General features: G+C 59.8%; 3 protein-coding genes and 1 long non-coding RNA gene across 15 annotated transcripts; 3 read left to right on the forward strand and 1 right to left on the reverse strand.

Moving 5' to 3' along the window:
• Positions 1–1,163: 1,163 nt before the first annotated feature.
• DMWD (DM1 locus, WD repeat containing) lies at positions 1,164–8,754 on the forward strand. Of its 3 annotated transcripts, XM_032485768.1 has the most exons (6): positions 1,164–1,679; positions 2,921–3,103; positions 4,909–6,180; positions 7,046–7,120; positions 7,227–7,293; positions 7,475–8,754. In XM_032485768.1, the coding sequence occupies exons 1-5, from the start codon at positions 1,239–1,241 to the stop codon at positions 7,254–7,256; spliced, it is 2,001 nt and encodes a 666-aa protein (XP_032341659.1). In that variant the 5' UTR covers positions 1,164–1,238; the 3' UTR covers positions 7,257–7,293; positions 7,475–8,754. The 3 variants fall into 3 exon arrangements, with proteins under 3 accessions (XP_032341659.1, XP_032341658.1, XP_032341660.1); XM_032485767.1 differs by lacking the exon at positions 7,227–7,293; XM_032485769.1 differs by lacking the exons at positions 7,046–7,120; positions 7,227–7,293.
• A 409-nt stretch (positions 8,755–9,163) lies between these two features.
• Positions 9,164–19,197, forward strand: DMPK (DM1 protein kinase). 10 transcript variants are annotated; one of them, XM_032485759.1, is made up of 15 exons: positions 9,164–9,513; positions 11,722–11,858; positions 12,085–12,168; positions 12,247–12,342; positions 12,881–13,029; positions 13,197–13,290; positions 13,546–13,752; positions 13,836–14,099; positions 14,715–14,800; positions 16,083–16,194; positions 16,956–17,164; positions 17,254–17,351; positions 17,517–17,563; positions 17,873–17,958; positions 18,299–19,197. In XM_032485759.1, the coding sequence occupies exons 1-15, from the start codon at positions 9,354–9,356 to the stop codon at positions 18,459–18,461; spliced, it is 1,992 nt and encodes a 663-aa protein (XP_032341650.1). In that variant the 5' UTR covers positions 9,164–9,353; the 3' UTR covers positions 18,462–19,197. The 10 variants fall into 10 exon arrangements, with proteins under 10 accessions (XP_032341650.1, XP_032341649.1, XP_032341654.1 ...); XM_032485758.1 differs by having other exon boundaries at positions 9,165–9,513; positions 13,836–14,084; positions 16,920–17,164; XM_032485757.1 differs by having other exon boundaries at positions 9,166–9,513; positions 16,920–17,164; positions 17,869–17,958.
• On the reverse strand, positions 15,179–18,299 carry LOC116665670. The gene is made up of 2 exons (XR_004322296.1): positions 17,664–18,299; positions 15,179–17,420 (listed from the first exon to the last, which is right to left on the reverse strand). It is a non-coding gene; the product is annotated as an uncharacterized LOC116665670 (long non-coding RNA).
• A 460-nt stretch (positions 19,198–19,657) lies between the features above and the next one.
• Positions 19,658–24,264, forward strand: SIX5 (SIX homeobox 5). The gene is made up of 3 exons (XM_032485755.1): positions 19,658–20,885; positions 21,869–22,671; positions 22,944–24,264. The coding sequence occupies exons 1-3, from the start codon at positions 20,086–20,088 to the stop codon at positions 23,558–23,560; spliced, it is 2,220 nt and encodes a 739-aa protein (XP_032341646.1). The 5' UTR covers positions 19,658–20,085; the 3' UTR covers positions 23,561–24,264.
• Positions 24,265–24,318: the final 54 nt, after the last annotated feature.

Consider the following 24,318-nt stretch of genomic DNA (forward strand, 5'->3'; position numbering starts at 1 on the left):
GGTGAAACAGGATCTGGAAGAGCAGAGACAAAACTGATGAAGGAAGGGCCTAAGCAGGAGAAGAGGAGTTTAGACCAGGATGTGCAGAGGAATGGACTGGAAAAGACGAGTTTAAGTGACAGAATGCAAAAGACTTGGGGACTGGAATCAGAGAGTGAAGGAAAGTGGCAGAAATCTAGGGAGACACCGAGGTCTGCAGCCTGGGTGACTGGAGGGGATGGCAGTGCTGACCCTAAGATGGGGATAGAGAAGAGGGGCAGGATTTGGAGTAAGATGTCAATTTCATCACAAGACTTGTTGAGTGTGAAATGCTTCTGGGACATTCTGGTGACAAATCTGGGAGGTGACTGAATAAGTGGGTCAAGGGAAGATCTGTGATGAGGGCAGGGTGGCTTCAGGAGAAGTGACAGCCCCACTGCTCCTCAGGGGGCTGCTGAGATCAGAAAGAGTTTTGGGGTTACTACTGGATCATTAGGACACTGAGGGCATTGCAGGGATCAATAAAATTTTGATGAGTGTTGGAGGACCAAGTGAGATTGTTGAAGCTAGTGAAATCATGGAGATATACAGGAGGCTGGTGGGAAATGTGGACATGTTTAGTGTTAATTAGTTGTGGGTCAGATGAAGTCCTTTGAGTTTTATGGAGACATTGGAGATCAACGGGATTTGGTGGATCCTCAAGGGTGAAGAGGAATGGTTGGAGACACTGTAGCCAGTTAGAGAATTCTACCATTGAACCACCAATGCTCTCACTGTGGCCAGTTAAGAGACTTGAAAATGTCAGTGGGAAACACTGGAGGTCAGTCTGGTGTCTATTGGGAATCTTCAGGAGACACTAGGGTCACCTGGAGTCACTTGTGACGTCACAGGAAGGCCAGGGTATGGATAAGGCCTTCTCTTGAGGGTCCTACCGTTGCTAGGCAAACGGTTCCCATGGCGCCGTTGCTAGGGACTTGTGCTTATTTGATGGCCACGCCCCTTTCCCCTGTGGCCTCGTCCCCGCAGCCAACCACACGTCGGTCGCTGGCGCGAAGGCCACTCCCACGTTTCGCCCAGCCCCCAACCGTTACCCAAGCGACGGCCTGAGCTCGTGTCCCGCCTCCCTACCCTGTTGCCAATCGAAGGGGCGTTGCCCGGACGACGACTCCACCTCTTCCGGTGCGGACGCACGGCTTCCGGCAGGGGGCCCGGCAGCGGGCGGCGGTCCGGCAGCGGCGGGGCCCCGGGGGGCGCCCAAGATGGCGGCGGGCGGCTCGGAGGGCGGCTCGGGCCCCGGCGCCGGCATGGGGGATTGTGCGGAGATCAAGTCGCAGTTCCGCACCCGCGAGGGCTTCTACAAGCTGCTCCCCGGCGACGGCGCTGCTCGCAGGTCGGGTCCGGCCTCCGCCCAGACCCCGGCGCCGCCCCAGCCACCGCAGCCCCCGCCCGGCCCTGCCTCCGCCTCCGGCCCTGGTGCCTCGGGCCCCGCGTCGTCCCCTCCGCCCGCAGGCCCCGGGCCCGGGCCCGCGCTACCGGCCGTGCGCCTCAGCCTCGTGCGCCTCGGGGAGCCCGACGGCGCCGCGGCCGGAGAGCCTCCCGCCACGCCCGCGGGCCTGGGCGCTGGAGGAGACCGCGTCTGCTTCAACTTGGGCCGCGAGCTCTATTTCTACCCGGGCTGCTGTCGCCGCGGGAGCCAACGGGTGAGCGGCCTGCATCGTGGGGACTGAGTGCTGGCTGAGACGATAGGGATACCTGAGGTGATCCAGAAGTGATAAGGTTCCCCAAATGTAGGGAGCCCTGAGATAGGCATTCTTGATGTGATGGACGCCCTAGGGGAAAAGGGTTCTTCGAGGTAAGGCAGGATTCTAAAAGGTAATGGGAGGGCCCCTGGGTGCTGGCCATCCTGGAGGTGATGGGAAACCTTGAGATCATGCGAGATCTCCAGGTTATGCATGGAGTATTCTGGAGCTGATGGGGAATCTGAGATGGTATGAGTCCTCCAGGGTTCTGGCTGGCAGGCATTTTGCAGCTGATAGGAAATTCTGAGGTAATGCAGACTCAGAAGGGATGGAGAACCCAGAGGTATTGCAGTCTGGGGGCACTGGAGGAACTTGGGGAGCCCAGAGATGATGAGGATTCTGGAGGCGATGGGGGGCTTAAAGGTGAATGGAATCCTGGAGGAAACTGGGGTCCTGGAGGTAATGGGGTCCTGGAGGAAATGAGAATCTCTGAGCTGATGGGAGATCTGGAGATAATGAAAGCCCAGAAGGGACATCCTCAGGTGTGATGGGTGTCTCCAAAGTGGTTTAGGTCCCAGAGTACATGAGACCTTTGGAGTTTATGGTGGTCGCCAGAAGTGAGGATGGGATCCTGAGAGCGTAGAAGTGATAAAGTCATCTAAAATGTGGGGCACTGTGAGGTTTACTATGTCCCTGAAGTGTGATGGAGATCCTGAGATTTAGGGACTCCAGAGTGAAGAGAATCCCTGGACGAGGTTTAGATTTCTGGGGATTGGGTGATTCTGAGTTTTGGGGGGCTTGGACTATTGTGGTGCTAAGACCCAAGAGAGTTGCTGAATTTTTGGAGGACTAGAAAAGAATTGGAGCTCAGGGACTATGGGGACTGTGGACCCTGATACTGTGGGCAAGGGTCTCCCTGAAGTTGGGGGGTTCCAACTTTAGGGAGGAGGCACTGTGATCTCATGTGATGGCAGGGGGGCAGGGCGGGGACCTTCCTGCCTGTTTTTACCCTCTGTCTTTGATTTGGGTCCTCATTCCTGTCTGTGGTTGCCCCTTCCCCCAGCCCACTCACCCATCCACCTACCCACTTCCCTCAGGGATTTAACCCTGCTTCCTTTTAGTGGTTTTCCCCCAACCTCAACAACCCTCTTCCTTCCTCTCAGTGGTAGACACTATTAACTCCTTTTCTCCCACCACTCAAGTCCATTGACCTCAACAAGCCAATTGACAAGAGGATTTATAAGGGCACCCAGCCCACCTGCCACGACTTCAACCAGTTCACTGCTGCCACAGAGACCATCTCCCTGCTGGTGGGATTCTCAGCTGGTCAGGTGCAGTACCTGGATCTCATCAAGAAGGACACCAGCAAGCTATTCAATGAGGAGGTGATTTGGGGGCCCAGCACCCAGAGCTGCTGCCCTTTCCCACCCACCTGTTTGCCGTGAGACTGCAGCTACCGGGGGAGTAGTGTAGGCCTGAGAGGGGCAGAATGAGGGTGAGGTGTGGGATGGACTGATAGATATGTGGTACGGTGTGACAGATAGCAGCTACTGTGATGACAGCTAGTAACGAGGCCCCGTGCTGTGTTAGCCCTGTGCGGGACACACTACTGGAGTTTCCGTCAACCAGTGGGTTAGGGATTGTGATGCCCATTTTGTAGGTTAGAGAACTGAGGTTAGACCTTGTTTGGGACTTGTTTGAAGCCAGAGCCCTTGTTCTTCAAATTCTGGGCCCTGTGGGCATTGGATACAAATCCTTGCTGCACCATTTACTCACTGTGTGGCATTGAGAAGGTGACTATTCCTCCCTTAGCCTCAGTTTTCCTTTTCTGCAAAATGGGTTTTTCATCCCTACCTCCCAGGACTGTTGTAAAATCATACATGGAGGTTGCTCAGTCCTAGGTGGACCTGGCACAAGGGGAAATGCCAGTGAAGGACCTTATCTGTGTCCAGGACTACGCTTGTTCTCTGTCTCTTGCTCTCTGTTCAGAGAAGGTGTTCTAGATACACAGAATGTATGAGTGGCAGAGGGGAGTGAGTGAAACTGAATGGATTAAAAATGCATTCATCCATTCACAAGATATTTATCCAAAATTTGTTCTTTGCCAGTGTTCTAATCCCTGGGAATATTACATCTTGGTAAACAAAACTGACACAGGGTCCTGCCTTTGTGGGGCTTTCCTCTAGCTAGGGGAGACATAGTTATCAAATAACTAAGCATGCCGTGTGCCCAGGTGCCATGGAGAAAGGTCCAGAAGGAAGGGGAGTGGGGAGTGCTCGGTGAGGTTTAAATAGGGTGGTTGGGAAAGGGCTCACTGGAAGGAAGTGGAAATAAAGACCAGAAGGAGGCAATACGGGTTATTAGGGAGAAGGACATTCTCAGTAGAGGGAACAGCAAAGACAAAAGCCTGATGTAAGACAACAAAAAGGCCATGTGGCCTCAGCAGCATTGAGGGTGAGGGAAGTAGATGAGTTCTGGGAAATAATTGGGAGGGTCCAGGTCACGTAGGGTCTGGAAGGTCATGGAAAAGACTGGCTTTTAGAGCCTCTTACCACTGGGGTTCATCAGAGCCATAGAACACAGACACAGTTTGCTTATTCTCTAAATTCTCCTGAGAATGGAGAACGGAAAGCAACTTAGACACCTGGGAAAGAAATTAATTTGTTACAGACAATGGATGCCTAAGGGCTTGGTTCTGTTCAGAGTCGTGCTGGAGAAAGGCTTCCCTGGTGTCGAGTGTCGGGGAGAGCGTGCAGGGTGCTGACTTACGTGTTAATGGCATCTTTCTGGCAATTGGGTAGAGAAGAGACCTGGGCAGTGGTGGCCTGGAGGCCAGTTAGGCCATTGCAGGCTTGATGACAGCTGAGTCCAGGGTGTTGGAGTTGGGGGTGGAGTGGGGGGCTGAGAAGAGGCCAAGTTCTGGACAGATTTTGAAGATGGAGCCCACAAGATTTCTTGCAGGATTGGATGTGAGTTGTGAGGGAAAAAAGGAGCAAAGCTGTGCAGCTGACAGGATGGGGTTGTCATTCATGTGTTGGGGAAGTACTTCCAGGTGCCTCCTGCGTGCACAGCTCTGTGCTCTGGGGCTAGAACAGTGACCGGAATAGACAAAGATCCCTTCCTTGGGGCTGGGGAGGAGGTCAGCCAGGGGAGGATTGCCTTCCCCCAACCCTTGCTGTCTCTCTTGCAGCGGCTTATCGACAAAACCAAGGTGACATATCTAAAGTGGCTACCCGAGTCAGAGAGCCTGTTCCTGGCCTCCCACGCCAGTGGCCATCTGTACCTGTACAACGTCTGCCACCCGTGTGCCTCGGCGCCGCCCCAGTACAGCCTCCTGAAGCAGGGTGAGGGCTTCGCCGTCTATGCCGCCAAGAGCAAGGCACCCCGCAACCCGCTGGCCAAGTGGGCGGTGGGCGAAGGGCCCCTCAACGAGTTCGCCTTCTCGCCCGACGGCCGGCACCTGGCCTGCGTCAGCCAGGACGGCTGCCTGCGCGTCTTCCACTTCGACTCCATGCTCCTGCGGGGGCTCATGAAGAGCTACTTTGGGGGCCTGCTCTGTGTGTGCTGGAGCCCTGATGGCCGCTATGTCGTGACCGGTGGGGAGGATGACCTGGTCACCGTGTGGTCCTTCACCGAGGGCCGCGTGGTGGCCCGAGGCCACGGCCACAAGTCCTGGGTCAATGCTGTGGCCTTCGACCCCTACACCACGAGGGCGGAGGAAGCGGCAGCAACCAGTGGCGACGGGGAACGGAGCGGCGGCGAGGAGGAGGAGGAGCCAGAGGCCGCAGGCACAGGCTCGGGCGGGGGAGCCCAGCTCTCCCCACTGCCCAAGGCCAGTTCCATCACCTACCGCTTCGGCTCGGCCGGCCAGGACACGCAGTTCTGCCTGTGGGACCTCACAGAAGACGTGCTTTACCCCCACCCTCCCCTGGCCCGCACCCGCACCCTCCCCGGCACGCCTGGCACCACACCGCCGGCCAGCAGCAGCTCGCGGGGTGGTGAGCCGGGCACCGGGCCCCTGCCCCGCTCACTGTCCCGCTCCAACAGCCTTCCACACCCAGCGGGCAGCGGCAAGGCGGGTGGCCCAGGCGCGGCAGCGGAGCCAGGCACGCCCTTCAGCATCGGCCGCTTTGCCACGCTCACGCTGCAGGAGCGGCGGGACCGGGGGGCCGAGAAAGAGCACAAGCGCTACCATAGCCTGGGCAACATCAGCCGGGGCGGGGGCGGCAGTGGGAGCAGTGGGGACAAGCCCAGCGGCCCCGCCCCCCGCAGCCGGCTGGACCCCGCCAAGGTGCTGGGCACCGCGCTGTGCCCGCGCATCCATGAGGTGCCGCTGCTCGAGCCGCTGGTGTGCAAGAAGATCGCCCAGGAGCGGCTGACGGTCCTCCTCTTCCTGGAGGACTGCATCATCACCGCCTGCCAGGAGGGCCTCATCTGCACTTGGGCCCGGCCGGGCAAGGCGGTGAGTCAGCCCACACTGGCCCACCCCAGGCCCAGGCAGAGGCGGGCGTTGGCAGAGGGGTTTGTTAGTGTCAGAGCCTCTAACCCTGTAGGATGAGGGGAAGCCATGGAAATGTTAGTGTCCCAGAACAAGACTTCCCAGATCTTAAGAATGACTTCTAGAACCCTTGGTAAGCAGCAGTCAGCAGAGAGTGGGTTGGGTGTTGAGACGTCGGAGTGGTGGAGGCCAGGGCGAGCGATCAGAAGGCAGCCAGTGGGCGCAGCATGGCTAGGTCTTACTGCTGTCACTCAAAGCCAAATCTAATTTTGTGGAAAATACGATTTTTAAATGGTGAACTTTTTATTTTTTAACACTGTCAGTCAAGCTCTATGGGCAAGATTGAGCCTGTGGGCCCGGTTTCCCACCTAGGTCTGACTCTTGGGATCCCAGCCCACTGCTGGAGGCCTGGGCTGTGGACTCCCAGGCTCAGGGTCCAGTCCTGTATTTCTGCTCCCTGGGTGACCTAGGGCAAGTCTCTGCCTTTCTCTGACCTTTGTCACCTCTGAGGATATGGGGAGGCTTGAATGGGTGGTGGGTGTATGTGCCCATCTCCTGGGGTGGCTGTGGGGTTCAGAAAGGTCCCAGTAGATGAACTATGGGCTTGGTGCCTTGTAACTTCAGAGCTATGGTCTCAGGTGCCTCTTCAGGGTTTGAACTCAGGGGCCCAGGATGCTAGATCTGAGGACTGTGCCTTGGTTCCCTGAAAGAGCAGTTTTGGAATTGTAGGGTCTGGAATCCCTAGAACTTAAAGCACAGTCTCAGAGGCAGGGGCATTGGAATTTGGGAACTCTGGTGAGTTCTGAAAGAGATCCCTTTATCTCCCTAGTTCACAGACGAGGAGACCGAGGCCCAGACAGGGGAAGGAAGTTGGCCCAGGTCACCCAGCAAGTCAGTGGTAGAGGTAGGACTGTCCCTAAGACATTCCCCTTTAGAATCTCAGAATCTCCCCAGTCAGAAGGGGACCCCAGTTCCCCCCCCCCCACCTCCACCCCGTCCTCTCTGCTCAGGATCACCCGAGGACTTTAATTATTGTATAAAAGTGCCGCCTGCTGGGACAGGGAAGCTAGCCAAGATGTAAGTTCCTGAGCCTAGAGCAGCGACCTCTGTCTGGGGGGGTCTGGGGTGGACTGAAGGGCAAAGTCAGGGGGGCAGCAGTCTGAGGGAACTCTGACCTGGCTGGTTGCCTCCCCATGGGACTGGTGAGAGCCCCACGTGGTCTCTAACTCCCTTCTGTCTCCCCTCTCATCTTCCCCAGGGTATCTCCTCCCAACCAGGCAACTCCCCGAGCGGCACAGTGGTGTGAAGCCATGGATGTCAGGATCCCTAACCCCATGTCCCCAGCCTCCTAGCCACAACCCTCCCCGCTGACCTCATGGATCAACGTATTAACAAGACTAACCGTGATAGATGGACTGCTCTGGTCCCCCACCCTGCACAAATTTGGGGGTCAGAGGATCCCTCAGACTGGCCCAGACACAGGGGAGATGTAGGGGCCCCTTCTGGCCTCAGCCTTGTCCCCACCCACTGCCAAGTACAATGACCCCTTCCTCTGAAACATCAGTGTTCACCTCATCCCTGTCCCCAGCATGTGACTGGTCACTCCTAGGGGGAGAAACTCCCCACCCACCAGAGCCCCAGCTCTGCAGTGTGCCCCTCGGTCCCGTGGGCGGAGCAGGAGGTGGCCCACTCCTCCCCTGGTCCCCACCCCGCCCTTGCTGTTGTTTGTGCTTTTGACGAGTGTTAAATTATGGAAGCCCTTTGGGGTCCTCCCTGTCCCCCAGGACCTCTTATTTATACTAAAGTACCCTGTTTTCACAGCGTCTGTTCCCTTCTGAGGAGGTGGGGAAGAAGTGTGTGTGTGGTTTCTCTGTAGTCCTAGAATCAATCCACTTTGTCTCAAGGAACAGCCAGGCCCTGCCTCCCCCCAGTGCCCTCTTGATGGCAGGAAACACTGAAGGCCAGAGGAGGGGCACACAGGAGGCACACAGCTGGTGGATCTGCCGCTGCCCAGCCCAGGACAGGCCCTTCAGTTGGAAAAGATCATCCCTTGCCCCACAAACTTTCAAGGAAGAGAGCCACCAGGGCCCCCTCAGTAGGAGTTTTCAAAAGTTGTTTCAACGTGTCCAAGTCAGATACTGAAGGAGCCTACCCCAGACAGCTCCAGAGGTGCCCAGAGCCAGCTCCCTTGAGCGCACAGCCGGGCCCAGGCCTCCAGGGCCAGCTAGAGACCATGGTTTCCTTTGGGAGAACCATCCACCCGGGAAAGAACGAAAATCCCTCTTGGCTGGCTCTCTGGAGCCGCAGGGAGTGGTGTCTTCCCGCTCCGCCCTCCACCCCCCGAAATGTTTCTGTTTCTAATCCTAGCCTGGGCAGGAATGTGGCTGAGCGGCCAGGGTCCAAGGAGCTATTTTGGGGGCTCCTTTGCCTCCCCCAGGCTTTGGCCAGTGGATCACCCCTGGTCCTGGCTCTTGAGGGCCTCCCTTCCTGATTGTCTCATCACCCCTTCCCCACCTCCTGCCAAAAAAAAAAAAAAAAGTAAAGCAGAGGGCCTGAGGGCTAAATTTAAACTGTCCCAAAGTCTGAATCCTTGGCTGAGTCACCCACAAAGCTGCCCTGGCCTCCGGCCCCCCCCTTCCTGAGCCTCACCCCTTTTTCTCCCCTCCCCACTCCAGAGCTTGGGAGGGGTGTTACCAGATCGCTATGAACCTCAATTGGTCCCCTCTGGGGAATGGGAGGGCATCTTTGGCATCTGTCACACCTGTAGCTTCCTCTGTGCTCCGCCTTCTCAGTGGCGGGGGGAGGGGGGTGTAGTTTGAGAGTTGAGATTCTCCACCTCCCCCCCATCTCTCACTGAAGCATTCCGAGGGGCCTTGGAAGGAGGGAGTTGGGGGGTGTGCCTGGCCAGTGAGGGGTTAAGGCTGGGAGCTGGAGGGGGCTGGACCGAGGGGTGGGGAGAAGGGGAGGAGGCCTTAGCAGCCAGCAGAGAGAAGTGGCCAGAGAGGCCCAGGGGACAGCGAGAGACAGGCAGGCATGCAGTCAGGGCCCCAGGGCCTGGACAGGGCCTTCCAGGCCCTGTGACGGGAGGACCCCGAGCCCCTGGCCCGGGGAGGGGGCCATGGTGCTGCCTGCCCAACATGTCAGCCGAGGTGCGGCTGAGGCGGCTCCAGCAGCTGGTGCTGGACCCCGGCTTCCTGGGGCTGGAGCCCCTGCTCGACCTTCTCCTGGGCGTCCACCAGGAGCTGGATGCCTCCGACCTGGCCCAGGACAAGTATGTGGCCGACTTCTTGCAGTGGGGTGAGTGACTACTACCTGCATGGGTCCCCTCAGATTTGAGGGTGGGTGCAGGGCAGAGGGAGGAGGTGGGGCTGGTGGTTGGGGGCAGGATTGGGCATGGGGAGAGCCTCCCATTCAGGGGGCCCGAATTTAGACCTGGGTCTTGGGGTGGTGTGTTCCTACCCCTTTGCCACCCGGGCAGGGTAGAGTGGGGTCAGCAGAGGCCAGGGCAGCCATGATTGGGAACCACAGTAAGCTGGACTGGGCACAGCCTCTCGTGGTCCCCCTCCACTCCCTTCCTGAGTCTAGACCTAGGGACATGCTGGGGACCCCTGTCTTCTAGGACAGCGCCCACCCAAACGGGTCCTATGGCTCTCCACTGCTCTCAGTTTCCCAGAGCACAGGGGCAAACAGAAGGGACAGCATGGGGCAGCTGCCAGGGGCGCGGCCGATGGGCAGGTGTTCGGCGCCAGCCTCTCCAGCTGCCCCAACAGGTGCCCAGGCACTGGAAGGGCGCGGTGACTCAGGCAGGGCTTGGGGGAGAACCAGCTCTGCAGGCAGGCGCCACCCAGCACCCCGTCCACCCCTGGCTGGAGGTGGAACAATTTAGGGTTTTTCTGTGTGTGCCCACTTTCTCTGTAGGTTCCGTGTGCCCCCATCCACCCAAAGTCCCTTCTGGTCAAGTCTTCCCTTGGAGATAAGTCTAGAGGGAAGATGTTTCAGCCTCAGCCTCCTACTTTCTCTACCCTCCTCCCCTCCCCTGCCCAGGACTGAGGCTTACTCAGGCTTCCCTCTATAACATCAGCTACTCTGTCCCTCCACTGGTCTGTCCCTCAGCGGCTTGCTCTTAGTCCCGGGGCTCTGTGTGTCCCTGTCCCCATCCCTGTTTCCTGTCTCTCTGCCTTCTCCCACTCCCTTTTTTCTTGTGTCCATCTCTTTCTGCCCTAGGCCCTGCTCTTCTCCCTCTTCCCATTTTGCAGATGTGAAGGTGGAGGCCAAGGGCTAGACCACTTGGCCTCTAGAATAACCTTCTCCCCACATCCCCCCAGCTATTAGTAACTCTCTCAGCCCCCCTTTTGCAGAGGATGGAGTTGGGCTGGCAGGATAAACTGAGACCTGAGGCCGGGGCGGGAGCCTAGCACTCCCGTAAGGAGCACTCCTTTTGTGGCCCGAGCAGCATCCTGGGGCCCCTCCCCTGTCCTGCTGCCGGGGTGGGGGAGGGGGCCTGGGTTCCTGCTGCCTTAAAAGGGCTCAATGTCTTGGCTCTCTCCTCCCTCCCCATCCTGGGCCCTGGCTGCTGCTTCCCTGCAGGCCCTGTCTCCCCAAACCATAAACCCTCTCTATAACCCACTATATCGTCCCTTGTTCTTAATTGCATCCATCCCTCTCTCCCTCCTGCCTCTGAGGCTCCCAGCTTCCACCCCTGGGAGTCCAGGCCTCCCTCTTCCCCACCCCTGAGTCTCTTGCCTCTACCCCCTGCCGTCCCCCTCCCAAACTGCCCTCTGTAACACTGCTAGCCGTAGGACATTGGGCAGAGGGCTTCACCTGTCTGAGCCTTGGTTCCCCATCTGTAGATAAGGGGTAGTAATAAAGCCTCTTCCTGGAGTTGAGAGCCCAGAAATAGCACACTTGACAGGCCTGCAGCACTGGAGCCATGATGCGGGTCCCGGCTGTTTTTGTCTCCCTCTCCCTTTCCTTGCCTGGGCCCCAGCTCCAAACTCGGGGTTTCCCAGTGTGGTCCAGGAGACACCTGCATCTGAACCTCGAGGTGCTGGATTAAACTGCAGGCTCTGGGCCATAACCCAAGGCAGACTGAATGACAGCCCTGGGGGTGGGCCAGGTAGCCTACTTACACCATCACCCCAAGTGGGAGTAGGGACCTGAAGCCCAGGGAGCTCTAAGAACAGGGCCTTTTTTCTTCTTTGTTTTTTTTTTTTTTTTTTTAAAATACTGCCCCCGCCCCCGCCTCCCTGTTCTTCAGGACCTCCCTTCGGCAGACTTGTTACCTTACCCTGTCCATCCTGCACCCCCTAGAGCCCTCTGGTCCAATGTCCTGTCCCAGAAAGGGGTTCCCAGGCCCTCCGTACCCACCTCTCTCCGTACGAGGGCAGTTTTGAGTCCCCCAGACCTCACACGTTTATGTGAAGACTTTAGGCAGACAGTCCCAAGGGGAGGGATAGGGACAAGGAAACTCAGGGACGAAGGGTGGGACTTGCTCTTGGTCTCCAGTGTTGGTCCCTGTGATTCTCGGTTCTCATCTCCCCCTGCCCTCAGTGGAGCCCATCGCGGCGAGGCTTAAGGAGGCCCGATTGCAGAGGGATGACTTTGAGATTCTGAAGGTGATCGGACGCGGGGCGTTCAGTGAGGTGAGCCTGGAGCAGCTCCTTGGGACAGAAGAGAGAAGTTCGGGGCGGGGCCTTATAACTTGATGAATGACTGAGTTTAGAACGTAAGGAGGGGCTTGGGTCCAATAGGCGTGGTGTGCCGAGTAGGGGCGGGGCCACGCCTGGGCAGGGTTTGGGGTGGTGTCCAATCTGGGCGGGTCCTGGTGTTTCCTCGCCAACTCTACCCAATTACCGTTTCGGCCTTCAGGTAGCGGTGGTGAAGATGAAGCAGACAGGCCAGGTGTATGCCATGAAGATCATGAATAAGTGGGACATGCTGAAGAGAGGCGAGGTGAGGGCCGGGTTGGGTGTGCAGGGTGCTGAGGACCCCCACCCCCAATCCGCTCCAGCCCCTCATGGTGCCCCGCAGGTGTCATGCTTCCGTGAAGAGAGGGATGTGTTGGTGAACGGGGACCAGCGCTGGATCACGCAGCTGCATTTCGCCTTCCAGGACGAGAACTACCTGGTGAGCCCCAGGCCGAACAACTAGAGGACTAACCCCACCACTGAGGCTGTCATTTATCGAGGTGGGGGTGGGGCGAGGAAGTTCTAAGATTGGAGAGCCGCCTCGAAATGCACGGCTGAAACGCAATGCGTGCGGGAGTCTCTGTATGTTGTAGGAACTGGCCTTTTTCGAGATGGGAGATGTCCCTCACCACCCTCTTCCCAGGCTCATTCGGGGCACCACCTGGAATGAGACAGTCTCTTGAGTCTATGTGGGGGCCACTGGGCTCCATACTCTGGACATTGGGAGGTCTCCGGGTTCTCTTTTTCCCTGACTGTTTCGGGGGAAGTGAATCTCCGTCCAGTGTCATCCTGGGAGAACGAGGGTTTCCTTTTGGTGGTGGTGGTGGGGTGTCTCTGATTTGGCCTGGGAGATCTCTTGGGGCTGGAGCTGCAGGGTCTCTGCCCAGGGATGGGGCTTCTCTGGGAGTCTGTCCCGGGCTGTCAGCGATCGGCGCATAGGCGGGGTACCGACCCCCCCATGACACGGCCCCTCCCAGTACCTGGTCATGGAGTACTATGTGGGCGGGGACCTGCTAACGCTGCTGAGCAAGTTTGGGGAGCGGATCCCGGCTGAGATGGCGCGCTTCTACCTGGCCGAGATTGTCATGGCCATAGACTCGGTGCACCGGCTGGGCTACGTGCACAGGTGGGCTCTGCAGGGGCTGAGGGGCGGGGCCCGATGGGCGGGAATTGGAGAGCTTGGACCTTAAGAGGGTGGGGCCCAGGGGGTGCTGCCTAGAGGGGTGGAGTCTTGTGAGATGGCCAGATAGAGGCTTACTTATCCCCCTCCCCTTCCTCCTTCCCTCCTTGCAGGGACATCAAACCGGACAACATCCTCCTGGACCGCTGCGGCCACATCCGCTTAGCGGACTTCGGTTCCTGCCTCAAGTTGCGGGCGGATGGGACGGTGAGCCGCGCACCCGCCAATGAGGGATGGGGTCAGGAGCGGGAACGGGAGGCGCATAGTGTAGGGGCAGGGCTGAGTCGTGCAGGCAGTTAGGGTGAGGGCAGGACTAGATTTGGAGGGGAAAGGAGGCGACCCTGTGGCTCAGGGTTAGAACAGGCAAAAGGAGGGTCTAAACTCTAGGGTCACGGTTAGGAGTGGGCGGAGCCAGAGCTAGAAGGGGCGGGGCCAAGCTCAGCTCTTGTCCTGTTGGCTCAGGTGCGGTCGCTGGTGGCTGTGGGCACCCCGGACTACCTGTCTCCTGAGATCCTGCAGGCCGTGGGTGGTGGGCCCGGGACTGACAGCTATGGGCCCGAGTGTGACTGGTGGGCGCTGGGCGTGTTCGCCTATGAAATGTTCTACGGGCAGACGCCCTTCTATGCCGACTCCACAGCCGAGACCTACGGCAAGATCGTGCACTACCAGGTGAGTATAGTCCGAGGAGCCCCTGATCTCTCTCCGCACATGCTCCCAGGTAACATCCCCTCTTTTCCTCTCTCTCTGAGTAGGAGCACTTGTCTCTACCAATAGCGGTCGCAGGGGTCCCTGAGGAGGCTCGTGACCTCATCCAGCAGCTGCTGTGTCCCCCTGAGACTCGCCTGGGCCGGAATGGAGCAGGCGATTTCCAGAAGCATCCTTTCTTTTTTGGCCTCGACTGGGACAGCCTCCGAGAGAGCGTGCCCCCTTTTACACCAGATTTCGAGGGTGCCACCGACACATGTAACTTTGATGTGGTGGAAGACAGGCTCACTGCCATGGTGAGCGGGGGCGGGGTAGGTACCTGCGACCCCTGCTCTGCAGAGCATACCCCTCCACCCCTCTGCCATAACACCAAGGTTAGGAGAGTGCCCTCTTCCCGGGGTCCTAAAGTCATTCCTTCCCTAGAGAACCTGCTTTGTGCTGGCCCAGTGCTGGGAACCCAGCCGTGACCTAGACTCACAGTCCAGTGGTGGGTGCAGGGGGCAGACCTCCTGATCCAGTATGAAAGGTACTAGAGGGCTTCCTGGAGGAAGGGGCTATCTGAGCTGAGATCTGGAAGGTTGAGAGGTGAGAAGCAGGAAAGCACCATAGAGGAATCTTACTGCCTTCAGCCATCTCAGCTGCTGGATAGGCTATCCTGTGCTCGCTCAGCCTGGGGGCTTGTGCTGGGCCCTGCTGGGGACACACATGGACCAAGGCAGCCCTGGTCCCTGCCCTCATCTACTTACAGTCTGGATGATTATATAATTATCCTGTGGCGAGGGCCCTGAGGGAAACAGCAGGATGTAATAAAAGAAAATTAGTAGGGGCCACTTTAGATAGGGGGCACTTAAACCAAGGCTAGGAAAGGCTGGGGGGCCAGCCCTGACAGCTGCTGGTCACCTCATACTGGTCTTCCTTTTGGATAGGAGACACTGTCGGACATGCGGGAAAGCATGCCGCTGGGGGTCCACCTGCCTTTCGTGGGCTACTCCTACTCCTGCATGGCCCTCAGGTAAGTGCTTCCCCTGTGCAGCCTGAGAGGTGTGGTGGGCTGGGGGCGCCCGCCTCCAGAAGCCCCAGGAGGCCACTCGGGGTTATTATATACTGGCCCATTGGCATCCAGGAGAATTGCAGGATCAGTCTTGGAACCTTATTGCCCTGAGACTAAGGACTTTTAGGAGCCCACAGCTGTAGGACCTTAAATTCTCAGACCATAAGTATTTTGAAATTTTAGATTCAATTGTAAAACCTCAGAGTCACAGGCTTAGCCTTCCAGAACTTTCCAACTTTCCACTTTGAGATTTCTAGTATATAGTCATTGTACCTCAGAATCTTAGAAAATAAGTTTAGACCTTTTAAGTCAATCTTAAAAGAACAAAAACTCATTGAATTACTCACATAACCACAAAGCCTTTTTGAAACATTAATTATACAAATAATACATTGCTTATCACAAGTCTGTTAGAAAATATGGATGAGAAAAAGGAAGGCCACCATCAGCAACAGCCCCTGGCTCCCGCACGCACACTCACTTACCAGATGGGAGAACATGCTCTGTTCTCATCCATTTTGTTACTGGACAGTGTACTGCCAATGCCATTTCTTACCATGAACGAACTACGACACAGTCCTGACCTGCTGGGAAGTGTCCCCCTGTCTGGGTGGTTCAGGACTCAGTGAACCATCCTGTCATGACTCAGGCTGGAAGAACAGCTGCAGGTTGGTCTTGGCGTGTGTCCATGATCACTGGGTCCTTGAGATGTATTTCTACAAGAGGACTGCTGGATTGGACAGGACATCACTTTCACTGCAATTTCATTTTCCTCAGGAGGGTCTGGGTCTGAGGGGGAGGTCTGCTGTCTGGAGTACAGTCTTGGGATCCCACATCCAGTCTTAAGACCACCTCTTTGGAGGTGGCCAGAGCTGGGCAGGGTTCCCCTTGCTTCCTGGGGCCCTAAGGTCTACAAAAGCCACATGGAGACAGAGGAGATGAACAGATCCTAGAACATGGGTGTCTGGACCCCAGGGTCCCAAAGAAGGTGCAGGGAGGCCAGCTCCCAAGGGCCCGAGGCCATGTGAAGGGCAGGTTTTTCCCTAACAAGAGGCAGACCTGTCCCACCAGCCTGGCAATTTGTTCCCTTCACTCTGTCCCTCCCCCTTCTCAAATGTGGGGGCTTCAAGTCTGCCCTGCCCCCCCAACCCCCGGCTCAGGAGTCCTGGCTCCCAACCCAGGGGCTCAGCAGCCTCTAGGGTGAGGCCAGCTCTTCCTCCCCTTGCCCTCTTCCTCTCCCCAGGGACGATGAGATCCCAGGCTTTATGCCCATGGAACTGGAGGCCGAGCCATTGCCTGAGCCACCTGTGCAAGAGCCCAGCCTGGAACCCACGGTGCCCCCACCAGAGGACACAGTAAGTCTTTAGAGGAGAGGGTCAGTGAGAAACGAATCTGAGAGGAAAGGGAAGGTCTTTGGAGATAGTGTGTGCTGTATTGTGCTAAGTCCTCTGGAGCTTACTTGACAGAGATGGAAAACAAACTAGAGGCAAGTAACTTCAGTCAGAAATGATCCCTACCATGAAATTAACACAGATCATTGAGTGTGCGTGGCGGGGGACTCTGTGGAGGGGAAGCCCTGGGGAAGGAGAAGGGCCACCCGTGGGAAGAAAAGCACCCATTGGTCAGCAGAGTTTCAAGGGTAAGAGCTCTGAGGTGGGAACCAGCTGGTTTGCTCTTAAATGTGAAAGAAGGGTAGTAAGGCCAAATTGTTCCAGGAGAAAGGAGGGTGAGGAGTGAGGGGAGGGGAGGCTGAAGAGGCCAGCAGAAAGACACCAAACACCAAGGTGTGGTGGGCCTTCTCCTGAGGGCACTGAAGGGCTGGAGAAATTCTGAGCAGGGGAGGGCATAGTCAAGTTGAGTTAGTGTTGTAAGATCAACTCTTTGGTTCCAGTGTGGAAAGTTGATCGGAGGGGATCAGATGAAAGGCTAGAGATGAGGGCTGGGGCTGGGATTAGGGATGTAGGGGGCTTGGATCCCTGCAGAAGTTGTGGGGATTCCAGGAAGATCTAAGGGGTAGGCAAGTAGAGGTCAAGGGAGGATTCTAGGCCTGGAACCTATGCCCAAGTCTCGGGTGTTACAGGAGCCAGGCTGCCCGAAGACTGGTTCCCATACCCAGGCTGAAGCGGCAGTTCTGGAGGCAGTTCTGGAGGCCGTTCCGGAGGCGGTGGTGGAGGCCTTTCCCGAGGCGGTGCCAGAGGAGGCCGTGGCAGAGGCAGAGGTGACACTGAGGGAGCTCCAGGAAGCCCTGGAGGAGGAGGTGCTTGCCCGGCAGAGCCTGAGCCAGGAGCTGGAGGCCATCCGCATGGCCAACCAGAACTTCGCCAGGTCGGGGTCAGGACGCGGGGACAGTCACTACCTTTAGCAGCCTCTCTTGCCGAAATGCCGAAGGGCTCACGTTCCTTTCCTCCCCGCAGTCAGCTCCGCGAGGCCCAGATCCGGAACCGAGACCTGGAGGCTCAAGTTCGGCAGTTGCAAGACCGGATGGAGTTGCTGCAGGTCCAGGGAGCCACAGGCGAGTCCCTCATCCATCCCTTTTCCTGAGGGCGCCCGGGGGAGGTGGGCCCGCGGCGTGTGTGGACACCTAGGGGAGGGCGAGGGGCCCAGGCTGGGGCACGCCGCGCGCCACCGCCCTCCTCCGTCCCTCCACGCGCCCTACGCCTTTCTCTTCTCCTTCCAGCTGTCACGGGGGTCCCCAGTCCCCGGGCCACGGAACCACCTTCCCATGTAAGACTCCTCTCTTTCCCCTGCGTAAAGCCTGCTGCCCCCATTGCAGACCCCGTCCCCATCTCCCCGTACCCCCATCCAGATTTAGGGCTCACCTTACCTCTTAGAGGTTCCACTCAGCACACACTCTCCATTCAGCCCACATGTACCAGAGCTCCCTCGGTTCAGGCCTCTCACCAGATCCCATTCGAGATCTCCCCAGATGCCCTCCCAGATCTAGACTCCCTTCGCTGTCTCTCGCTCCCGCCGAGGGCGGCCGGGCCGAGCTGGGCTCGGATCGGGTCACCTGTCCCTTCTCTCTCCAGCTAGATGGCCCCCCGGCCGTGGCTCTGGGCCAGTGCCCGCTGGTGGGGCCAGGCCCCATGCACCGCCGCCACCTGCTGCTCCCTGCCAGGGTACGTCCGGCTGCTCACGCCCGCCCGCCGCGCGCCCCTGCCTATCTCCACGCGTACCCCAGGCCGCTTCTGCTTAGCTGTGCCTTTGCTGGGCTGGGCCCGCAGCGGGGGGAGGATGCTCGGCCAGCCAATCAACACAGGTCGCTAGGAAGCAGCCAATGATGAGTCCGGACAAGACTTAGGCTTGCGAGCCGACCAACCATAGCTGCCCGCGCTGTGTGGAACGGGGCGGGGGATGCAGGGAGGATTGTGGACTCTCCTATGGGCGCAGGCAGGGCAAGTCCCAGGAGCCAATCAGAGGCCCGTGTCGCCGGGCGCTGATCCCGCCCTCTCCCCGCAGGTCCCTAGGCCTGGCCTATCGGAGGCGCGTTCCTTGCTCCTGTTCGCCGCTGCTCTGGCTGGTGCGGCAGCCTTGGGCTGCTGCATTGGGTTGGTGTCCTGCGCCGGCCATCTCGCCCGGGTCTGTCCCCGCCCGGGAGCCTTCTTCGCCCCCTGAACCCTAGAACCCGAGCCTGTCCTCCACTCGGGCTCTACTGGAGGGTTGGGTGACCCGGGCACGGCCCAGAAGCCACACCCACCGGCTGGCGATTCTCCGCACTTCAAGCGTGGGTCTGCGCCCCAACTCCAGCCCTGTGATCCGGGCCAGCCCCCTGGCGGCCGGGGAGGGAGGAGCCAGGGCCGCGGCGCAAGGGAGGATTTTAGCCGGGATTGCTGCTGCTGCTGCTGGGGGAATCGCGAACCTCTTTCTTCCTCCAGCCTGGCTGAGGCCCCGACGTGGATGGGCAAACTGCGACCTAGAGAAGGCAGCAGGGCCAGGGCTTGGCATCCATTTTTCACTCTCCATGCACCCCCACCACATCGGCTCGCAAACCACAACTCTTCCTTGTGCATGAGGCCCTTCCCTCCCGGGAAGACTTATCTTTACGCGGCGAACGTCTAGCGCGAGTTCTGCCTGCTCTCTCGGGAACATTTTGCTTTTGACAGCCCCGCTTTTTCGGGGACTCTCGGGCCCTCCTCACGTGCGCTGCTCTCGGAGCCACAGCCGGCTCCGCCCGCCTTGGCGGTTTGGGTATTTATTGACCTGTCCTCCGACCCGCTGACAGGCTCCAGGACCCCAGCACCCTAATCCACGTTTTGGATGCACTGAGACCCCGACATTCCTCGATATTTATTGTCTTTCCCCACCTAGGATCCCCACCCCCGATCCTCGCGAATAAAAGGCCCTCTCGTCTGCCCAAAGCTCTGAAACTCCTTGGTGTCCCCTGTGTTTGCGTTGAGGGCAGGAGGATGCACACCAGGCCAATCAGAAGGCGGGTGGAGGTGGCCAATGGCCTGGCAGGAAGCTAGCGGGAGGCGAAGCAGACGAATCAGGGGTAGGGGGTAGGGCTGAGGGGCGTGGCATGGACATCCGGCCAATAGCGGGCCGCTGGGAGGTACCGCCCCTTGTCCAGCTGTAGCCCAGCTGTGCCACTCGGCCTCCGGGAAGAAGGGGGCTGGGCCAGCAACGCGGGCGCGGACCTCCTACTACTACTGCGCCTGCGCGGGCCACGCGCATCCGTTCCAGAGACTTAGCTCAAGAAAAAGTTGCAGCAAACTTTCTAGCCCGTTTCCCCCGCCCCTTCTCCCTGCCAGACCCGCCCCCCCTGCGGAGCCGGGAATTCCGAGGGGCGGAGCGCGCGCCGAGATGGGGAGTGAGGGGGGCCCTCGGAGGACCCTGGAGACGGAGGCGTGCAGAAGCTCAGTCTCGGGGCGGAGGTGGCTTCGCGCCCCTAGCCCTCCCGGACGGCCCGTTACCTTCTCCGTTGCCCCGATGGGGAAACTGAGGCCCTGAGCCAGAGGCACACGCGGGGGGAGGCAAAAAGCGCGGCCTGAGGCGGAGGGAAAACAAAGGGAGAATCCTGCACAGACGGGGAGGGGGACGGGCACACACACAGACACTGGGACAGAGACCCTAGTAGAGAGCTGGGCCTGGCGTCGGTGGTGAAGCGAGGAAACGCGGGGTCGGCCGGAGGAGATCGGGGAGCGCGAAGTGGTGGGGGGCGGGGAGGGGGGACAGGCGGGGGAGGAGGCTGGGGAAAGCCCGAGGGAGGAGGAGAAGGAGGGAGGAACTTCCCAAAGTTGCAAAACATGGCTACCTTGCCTGCGGAGCCGAGCGCGGGGCCGGCGGCTGGGGGGGAGGCGGTGGCGGCGGCGGCGACCGAAGAAGAGGAGGAGGAAGCGCGCCAGCTCCTGCAGACTTTGCAGGCAGCCGAGGGTGAGGCGGCGGCGGCGGCCGGGGCCGGGGCGGGCGAAGCGGCGGCGGGAGCGGAGAGCCCGGGATCCCCGGTCGTCCCCGGGTCGTCCCCCGAGGCCGCTGCCGAGCCGCCCACGGGCCTCCGCTTCTCGCCGGAGCAGGTGGCGTGCGTCTGCGAGGCGTTGCTACAGGCGGGCCACGCCGGCCGCTTGAGCCGCTTCCTGGGCGCACTGCCCCCAGCCGAGCGCCTACGTGGCAGCGATCCGGTGTTGCGCGCTCGGGCCCTGGTGGCCTTCCAGCGGGGCGAGTACGCCGAGCTCTATCGGCTGCTCGAGAGCCGCCCCTTCCCCGCTGCCCATCACGCCTTCCTGCAGGACCTCTACCTGCGCGCGCGCTACCACGAGGCCGAGCGGGCCCGCGGCCGCGCGCTGGGCGCCGTGGACAAGTACCGTCTGCGCAAGAAGTTCCCGCTGCCCAAGACCATCTGGGACGGCGAAGAGACTGTCTACTGCTTCAAGGAGCGCTCCCGCGCGGCGCTCAAGGCCTGCTATCGCGGCAACCGCTACCCCACGCCGGACGAGAAGCGCCGCCTGGCCACGCTCACCGGCCTCTCGCTCACGCAGGTCAGCAACTGGTTCAAGAACCGACGACAGCGCGACCGGACTGGGGGCGGCGGCGGCGCGCCCTGCAAGAGGTGAGGGGACCCGTGCGGCGCCAGTCCCGCTTCCCAGGGGACGTGCCCTCTTTCCCCATGCCCGGTGCTGGAGTCAGGGCGCCGAAGTCCTCGGACACCCCAGACTCACACCCTCAGGCGCCCGTCAAGCTCAGTGAATCCGTGTGGACGGAAAGGGCGCGCGCCCCAGCCATCTCCCCGACACCAATGCTTCTCTCGCGGAGGCTGGGAGACCGCTTCCCTCTGCTCCACTCAAGGCTCCATCGCGGATGCCGTCGCTGCCCGTGGCTAGACCCGGGGGAGGCAGTGAGAAAATGAGGGGCTGCGAGAAAGGAGGAGGGGCCTTTGTCCACCCGCCGGCGTAGGGTTTTGCTCAGGCCCCTTCGCTACCTGGCCTTCAGACCGTAGCTCCGTCTCACCCACTCCCGCCCGCACCCCGCCCCGCCGCAGGGCCCAAACAGCGTGGTCTGTCGTCTGTCTTTGTTGTGAAACGTGAACCTTCCCCAGCTCCAGTTTCCCTGTAACCCAAGCCCTTCCCCTCCCACCCTGCGCGCCGGCCTCACACTCCCTACTCTGACGCCCGAGGGCAGGGCACCGGGAACTGAGCCTGCGAGCACCTCCTTACTCTCTCTCCAAAGCCACTCGGCTGCTTTGACTGCTTTGAGGCCGACCCGGAGACTTCGGGCAGCCTGAGTGCTCAGCCTCCTGGGCCCTGAGGCCGAGGAGTTGGGAGAGGAGGGCCGCCTCAATACCCATTCTGCCACCTTGAGCTCTTAGGCCGTGGTAGCAATGCAGGGCTTGCAGAGATTCTGCTCTTGGGGTCCTTGGATGGCCTCAGAGAGGGGATTTCATAACTCCCCAGGAATTGTCCACGAAACTTAGGGCTGGAGAAAGGTGGGGAGGCAGTGGTCAGCTTGTGCTCCCCCAGAGCAGTTTGCATCGGCTCTGTAGGAATAGGGCTGGCCAGTGGGCAAGCACAACTCACAATCCTTTTTTCTGGCCAGCGAGTCTGATGGGAACCCCACTACTGAGGACGAGTCCAGCTGCAGTCCTGAGGATCTGGAGAGGGGTGTGCCTCCAGTGGCTGCCGAAGCCCCTGCCCAGGGCTCCATTTTCCTGGCCGGGGCCGCCCCTCCTGCACCATGCCCTGCCTCCTCCTCCATCCTGGTGAATGGGAGCTTCCTGGCCACCGGCAGCTCTCCAGCCGTGCTTCTCAATGGGAGCCCGGTCATCATCAACAGCCTGGCTCTAGGCGAGGCCTCTAGCCTGGGCCCCCTGCTGCTCACCGGGGGCGGGGGCACCCCTGCCCCACAGCCCAGTCCCCAGGGGGCCAGCGAGGGCAAGACCTCCCTGATCCTGGACCCTCAGACTGGGGAGGTTCGACTGGAGGAGGCTCAGCCAGCAGCTCCGGAGACCAAGGGGACCCAGGTGGCTGCCTCAGGGCCATCTGGAGAGGAGGTCCCAGGGCCTCTGCCCCAAGTGGTGCCTGGCCCCCCACCAGCTGCCACCTTCCCTCTGCCCCCAGGACCAGTGACCTCCGTGGCTGCCCCACAAGTGGTGCCACTCTCCCCACCCCCTGGCTACCCTGCTGGCCTGGGCCCCACCTCCCCACTGTTGAACCTGCCCCAGGTGGTGCCCACCTCACAGGTGGTAACCCTGCCCCAGGCTGTGGGGCCATTGCAGCTGTTGGCAGCAGGGCCAGGCAGCCCCGTGAAGGTGGCAGCTGCTGCAGGCCCTGCCAACGTGCACCTGATAAACTCCGGGGTGGGCGTGACTGCCCTGCAGCTGCCTTCAGCCACTGCCCCAGGTACCCGCTTCTGGTGGCTGGGTGGGGGGTGCAGCTATCTCAGGGAAGGATGGTGCTGTGGGTGGGTTTCCTAGGGTGGTCAGGGGCAGGAAGGGGAGTTCATTCCTGGCGGGTCCCAAACCCTCCTGTGCCAGATAGTACCCTTCGGCTCAAGCCACACAAGCCCAACCTCACCAAGAAGGGGCTCCTTTTCCCTCTGGCTAATCTACCTGCCTGCTCTCCAGTGGCTTAAATCCTCACCTCCTTGCCTGGCCCTGCTCCTCTCCCTACAGGAAACTTCCTGCTGGCCAACCCTGTGTCTGGCAGCCCCATCGTGACAGGTGTGGCCGTACAGCAGGGCAAGATCATCCTTACCGCCACCTTCCCCACCAGTATGCTGGTCTCCCAGGTCCTGCCGCCTGCCCCCAGCCTGGCCCTGCCCCTGAAGCCAGACACAGCCCTCTCAGTGCCTGAAGGGGCCCTCCCAGTGGCCCCCAGCCCTGCTCTCCCCGAGGCCCACACCTTGGGGACACTTTCTACACAGCAACCACCGCAGCCGCCGCCTGCCCCTGCCACCACCACCGCCAGCCTGCCATTCTCCCCAGACTCCTCCAGCCTCCTGCCTGGTTTCCCAGCGCCCCCGCCCGAGGGGCTCCTGCTGTCGCCCGCGGCCGTGCCCATCTGGCCAGCAGGGCTGGAACTGAGCACAGGCACCGAGGGGCTGCTTGAGGCAGAGAAGGGGCTGGGGACACAAGCCCCCCACACCGTGCTGAGGCTGCCTGACCCCGACCCCGAGGGGCTGCTCCTGGGGGCCACTGCGGGGGGTGAGGTTGACGAGGGGCTAGAAGCAGAGACCAAGGTGCTGACCCAGCTACAGTCAGTGCCTGTGGAAGAGCCCTTGGAACTGTGACCCAGTAGGCCCTACAGCCTCCCCTGACAATGGTGCTCAAGATCCAGGATGGCCCGGGAGGAGGGAGCCTCTCATAAACAGGATGGCTGCCATCTGAAGATGCCACACACTACACCCGCCCCCATCGCCACTCAACCTCTCCGCGCCCTGGAGGTCCACTCCTGTCCAGGGGCACCGTCCTCTGGACGGGGTACCTCCTCTGTTACAGCCCTGTCCTTGCTCTGCCCCCTGATACATAAGGGGAGATCTGGGGGTCCTGACTCAGGGGCTCTGTCCCCCTCGACCTGGTACTAAGTGTGAGCTAAAAGCCCTACTGAATGGCTGGATTTCCACCCTCTTTGGAGCCCTCTCCCTATCACTCCCTACAACACTATTAATAGCTCCACTGACATCCAGTGTTCCCAAGACTGCTTGGAATCTGAGCGTGGCGGACAGGCAGTCCTGTGCCCAGAGACCAACAGATCCTCCCAGCCCAGCCCTTCCTGCTGACAAGACAAGGGATGCAGGTGTAGGGGGCACAGGCCAGGGTCCTCCCTTAGCTCCTCCTGGAGCAGAGCTCTCGGTATCATGTCCAGCCCCAGACCAAAGATCCCCTCACCCCCAGGGCAACCCTGACCCCTGTGTCTAGTTTGTATCCTAAATCTTTATTTTTCTAGGACATGTAATGCCTCCGTTTCAATTAAAATAAAGTTAACAGACAATTAGTACCTCTACCTTCCAACGACTTGCCCAAGGGAAAATTGAACCACCAAAAAGTG

The sequence above is a fragment of the Camelus ferus genome, chromosome 9 (assembly GCF_009834535.1).
Source record: "Camelus ferus isolate YT-003-E chromosome 9, BCGSAC_Cfer_1.0, whole genome shotgun sequence".
Lineage (NCBI taxonomy): Eukaryota > Metazoa > Chordata > Mammalia > Artiodactyla > Camelidae > Camelus > Camelus ferus.

Excerpts from the sequence above, each read along its gene's own strand:
- DMWD (XM_032485767.1), top strand. The coding sequence starts at position 1,239 with ATGGCGGCGGGCGGCTCGGAGGGCGGCTCGGGCCCCGGCGCCGGCATG. Across the intron at positions 3,104-4,908 it reads GCAAGCTATTCAATGAGGAG|CGGCTTATCGACAAAACCAA; the intron begins GTGATTTGGGGG and ends TCTCTCTTGCAG. Across the intron at positions 6,181-7,045 it reads GGGCCCGGCCGGGCAAGGCG|TTCACAGACGAGGAGACCGA; the intron begins GTGAGTCAGCCC and ends TTATCTCCCTAG.
- DMPK (XM_032485756.1), top strand. The coding sequence starts at position 9,354 with ATGTCAGCCGAGGTGCGGCTGAGGCGGCTCCAGCAGCTGGTGCTGGAC. Across the intron at positions 13,291-13,545 it reads AGTTGCGGGCGGATGGGACG|GTGCGGTCGCTGGTGGCTGT; the intron begins GTGAGCCGCGCA and ends CTGTTGGCTCAG. Across the intron at positions 17,959-18,298 it reads ACCTGCTGCTCCCTGCCAGG|GTCCCTAGGCCTGGCCTATC; the intron begins GTACGTCCGGCT and ends CTCTCCCCGCAG.
- SIX5 (XM_032485755.1), top strand. The coding sequence starts at position 20,086 with ATGGCTACCTTGCCTGCGGAGCCGAGCGCGGGGCCGGCGGCTGGGGGG. Across the intron at positions 20,886-21,868 it reads GGCGGCGCGCCCTGCAAGAG|CGAGTCTGATGGGAACCCCA; the intron begins GTGAGGGGACCC and ends TTTTCTGGCCAG. Across the intron at positions 22,672-22,943 it reads GCCTTCAGCCACTGCCCCAG|GAAACTTCCTGCTGGCCAAC; the intron begins GTACCCGCTTCT and ends CTCTCCCTACAG.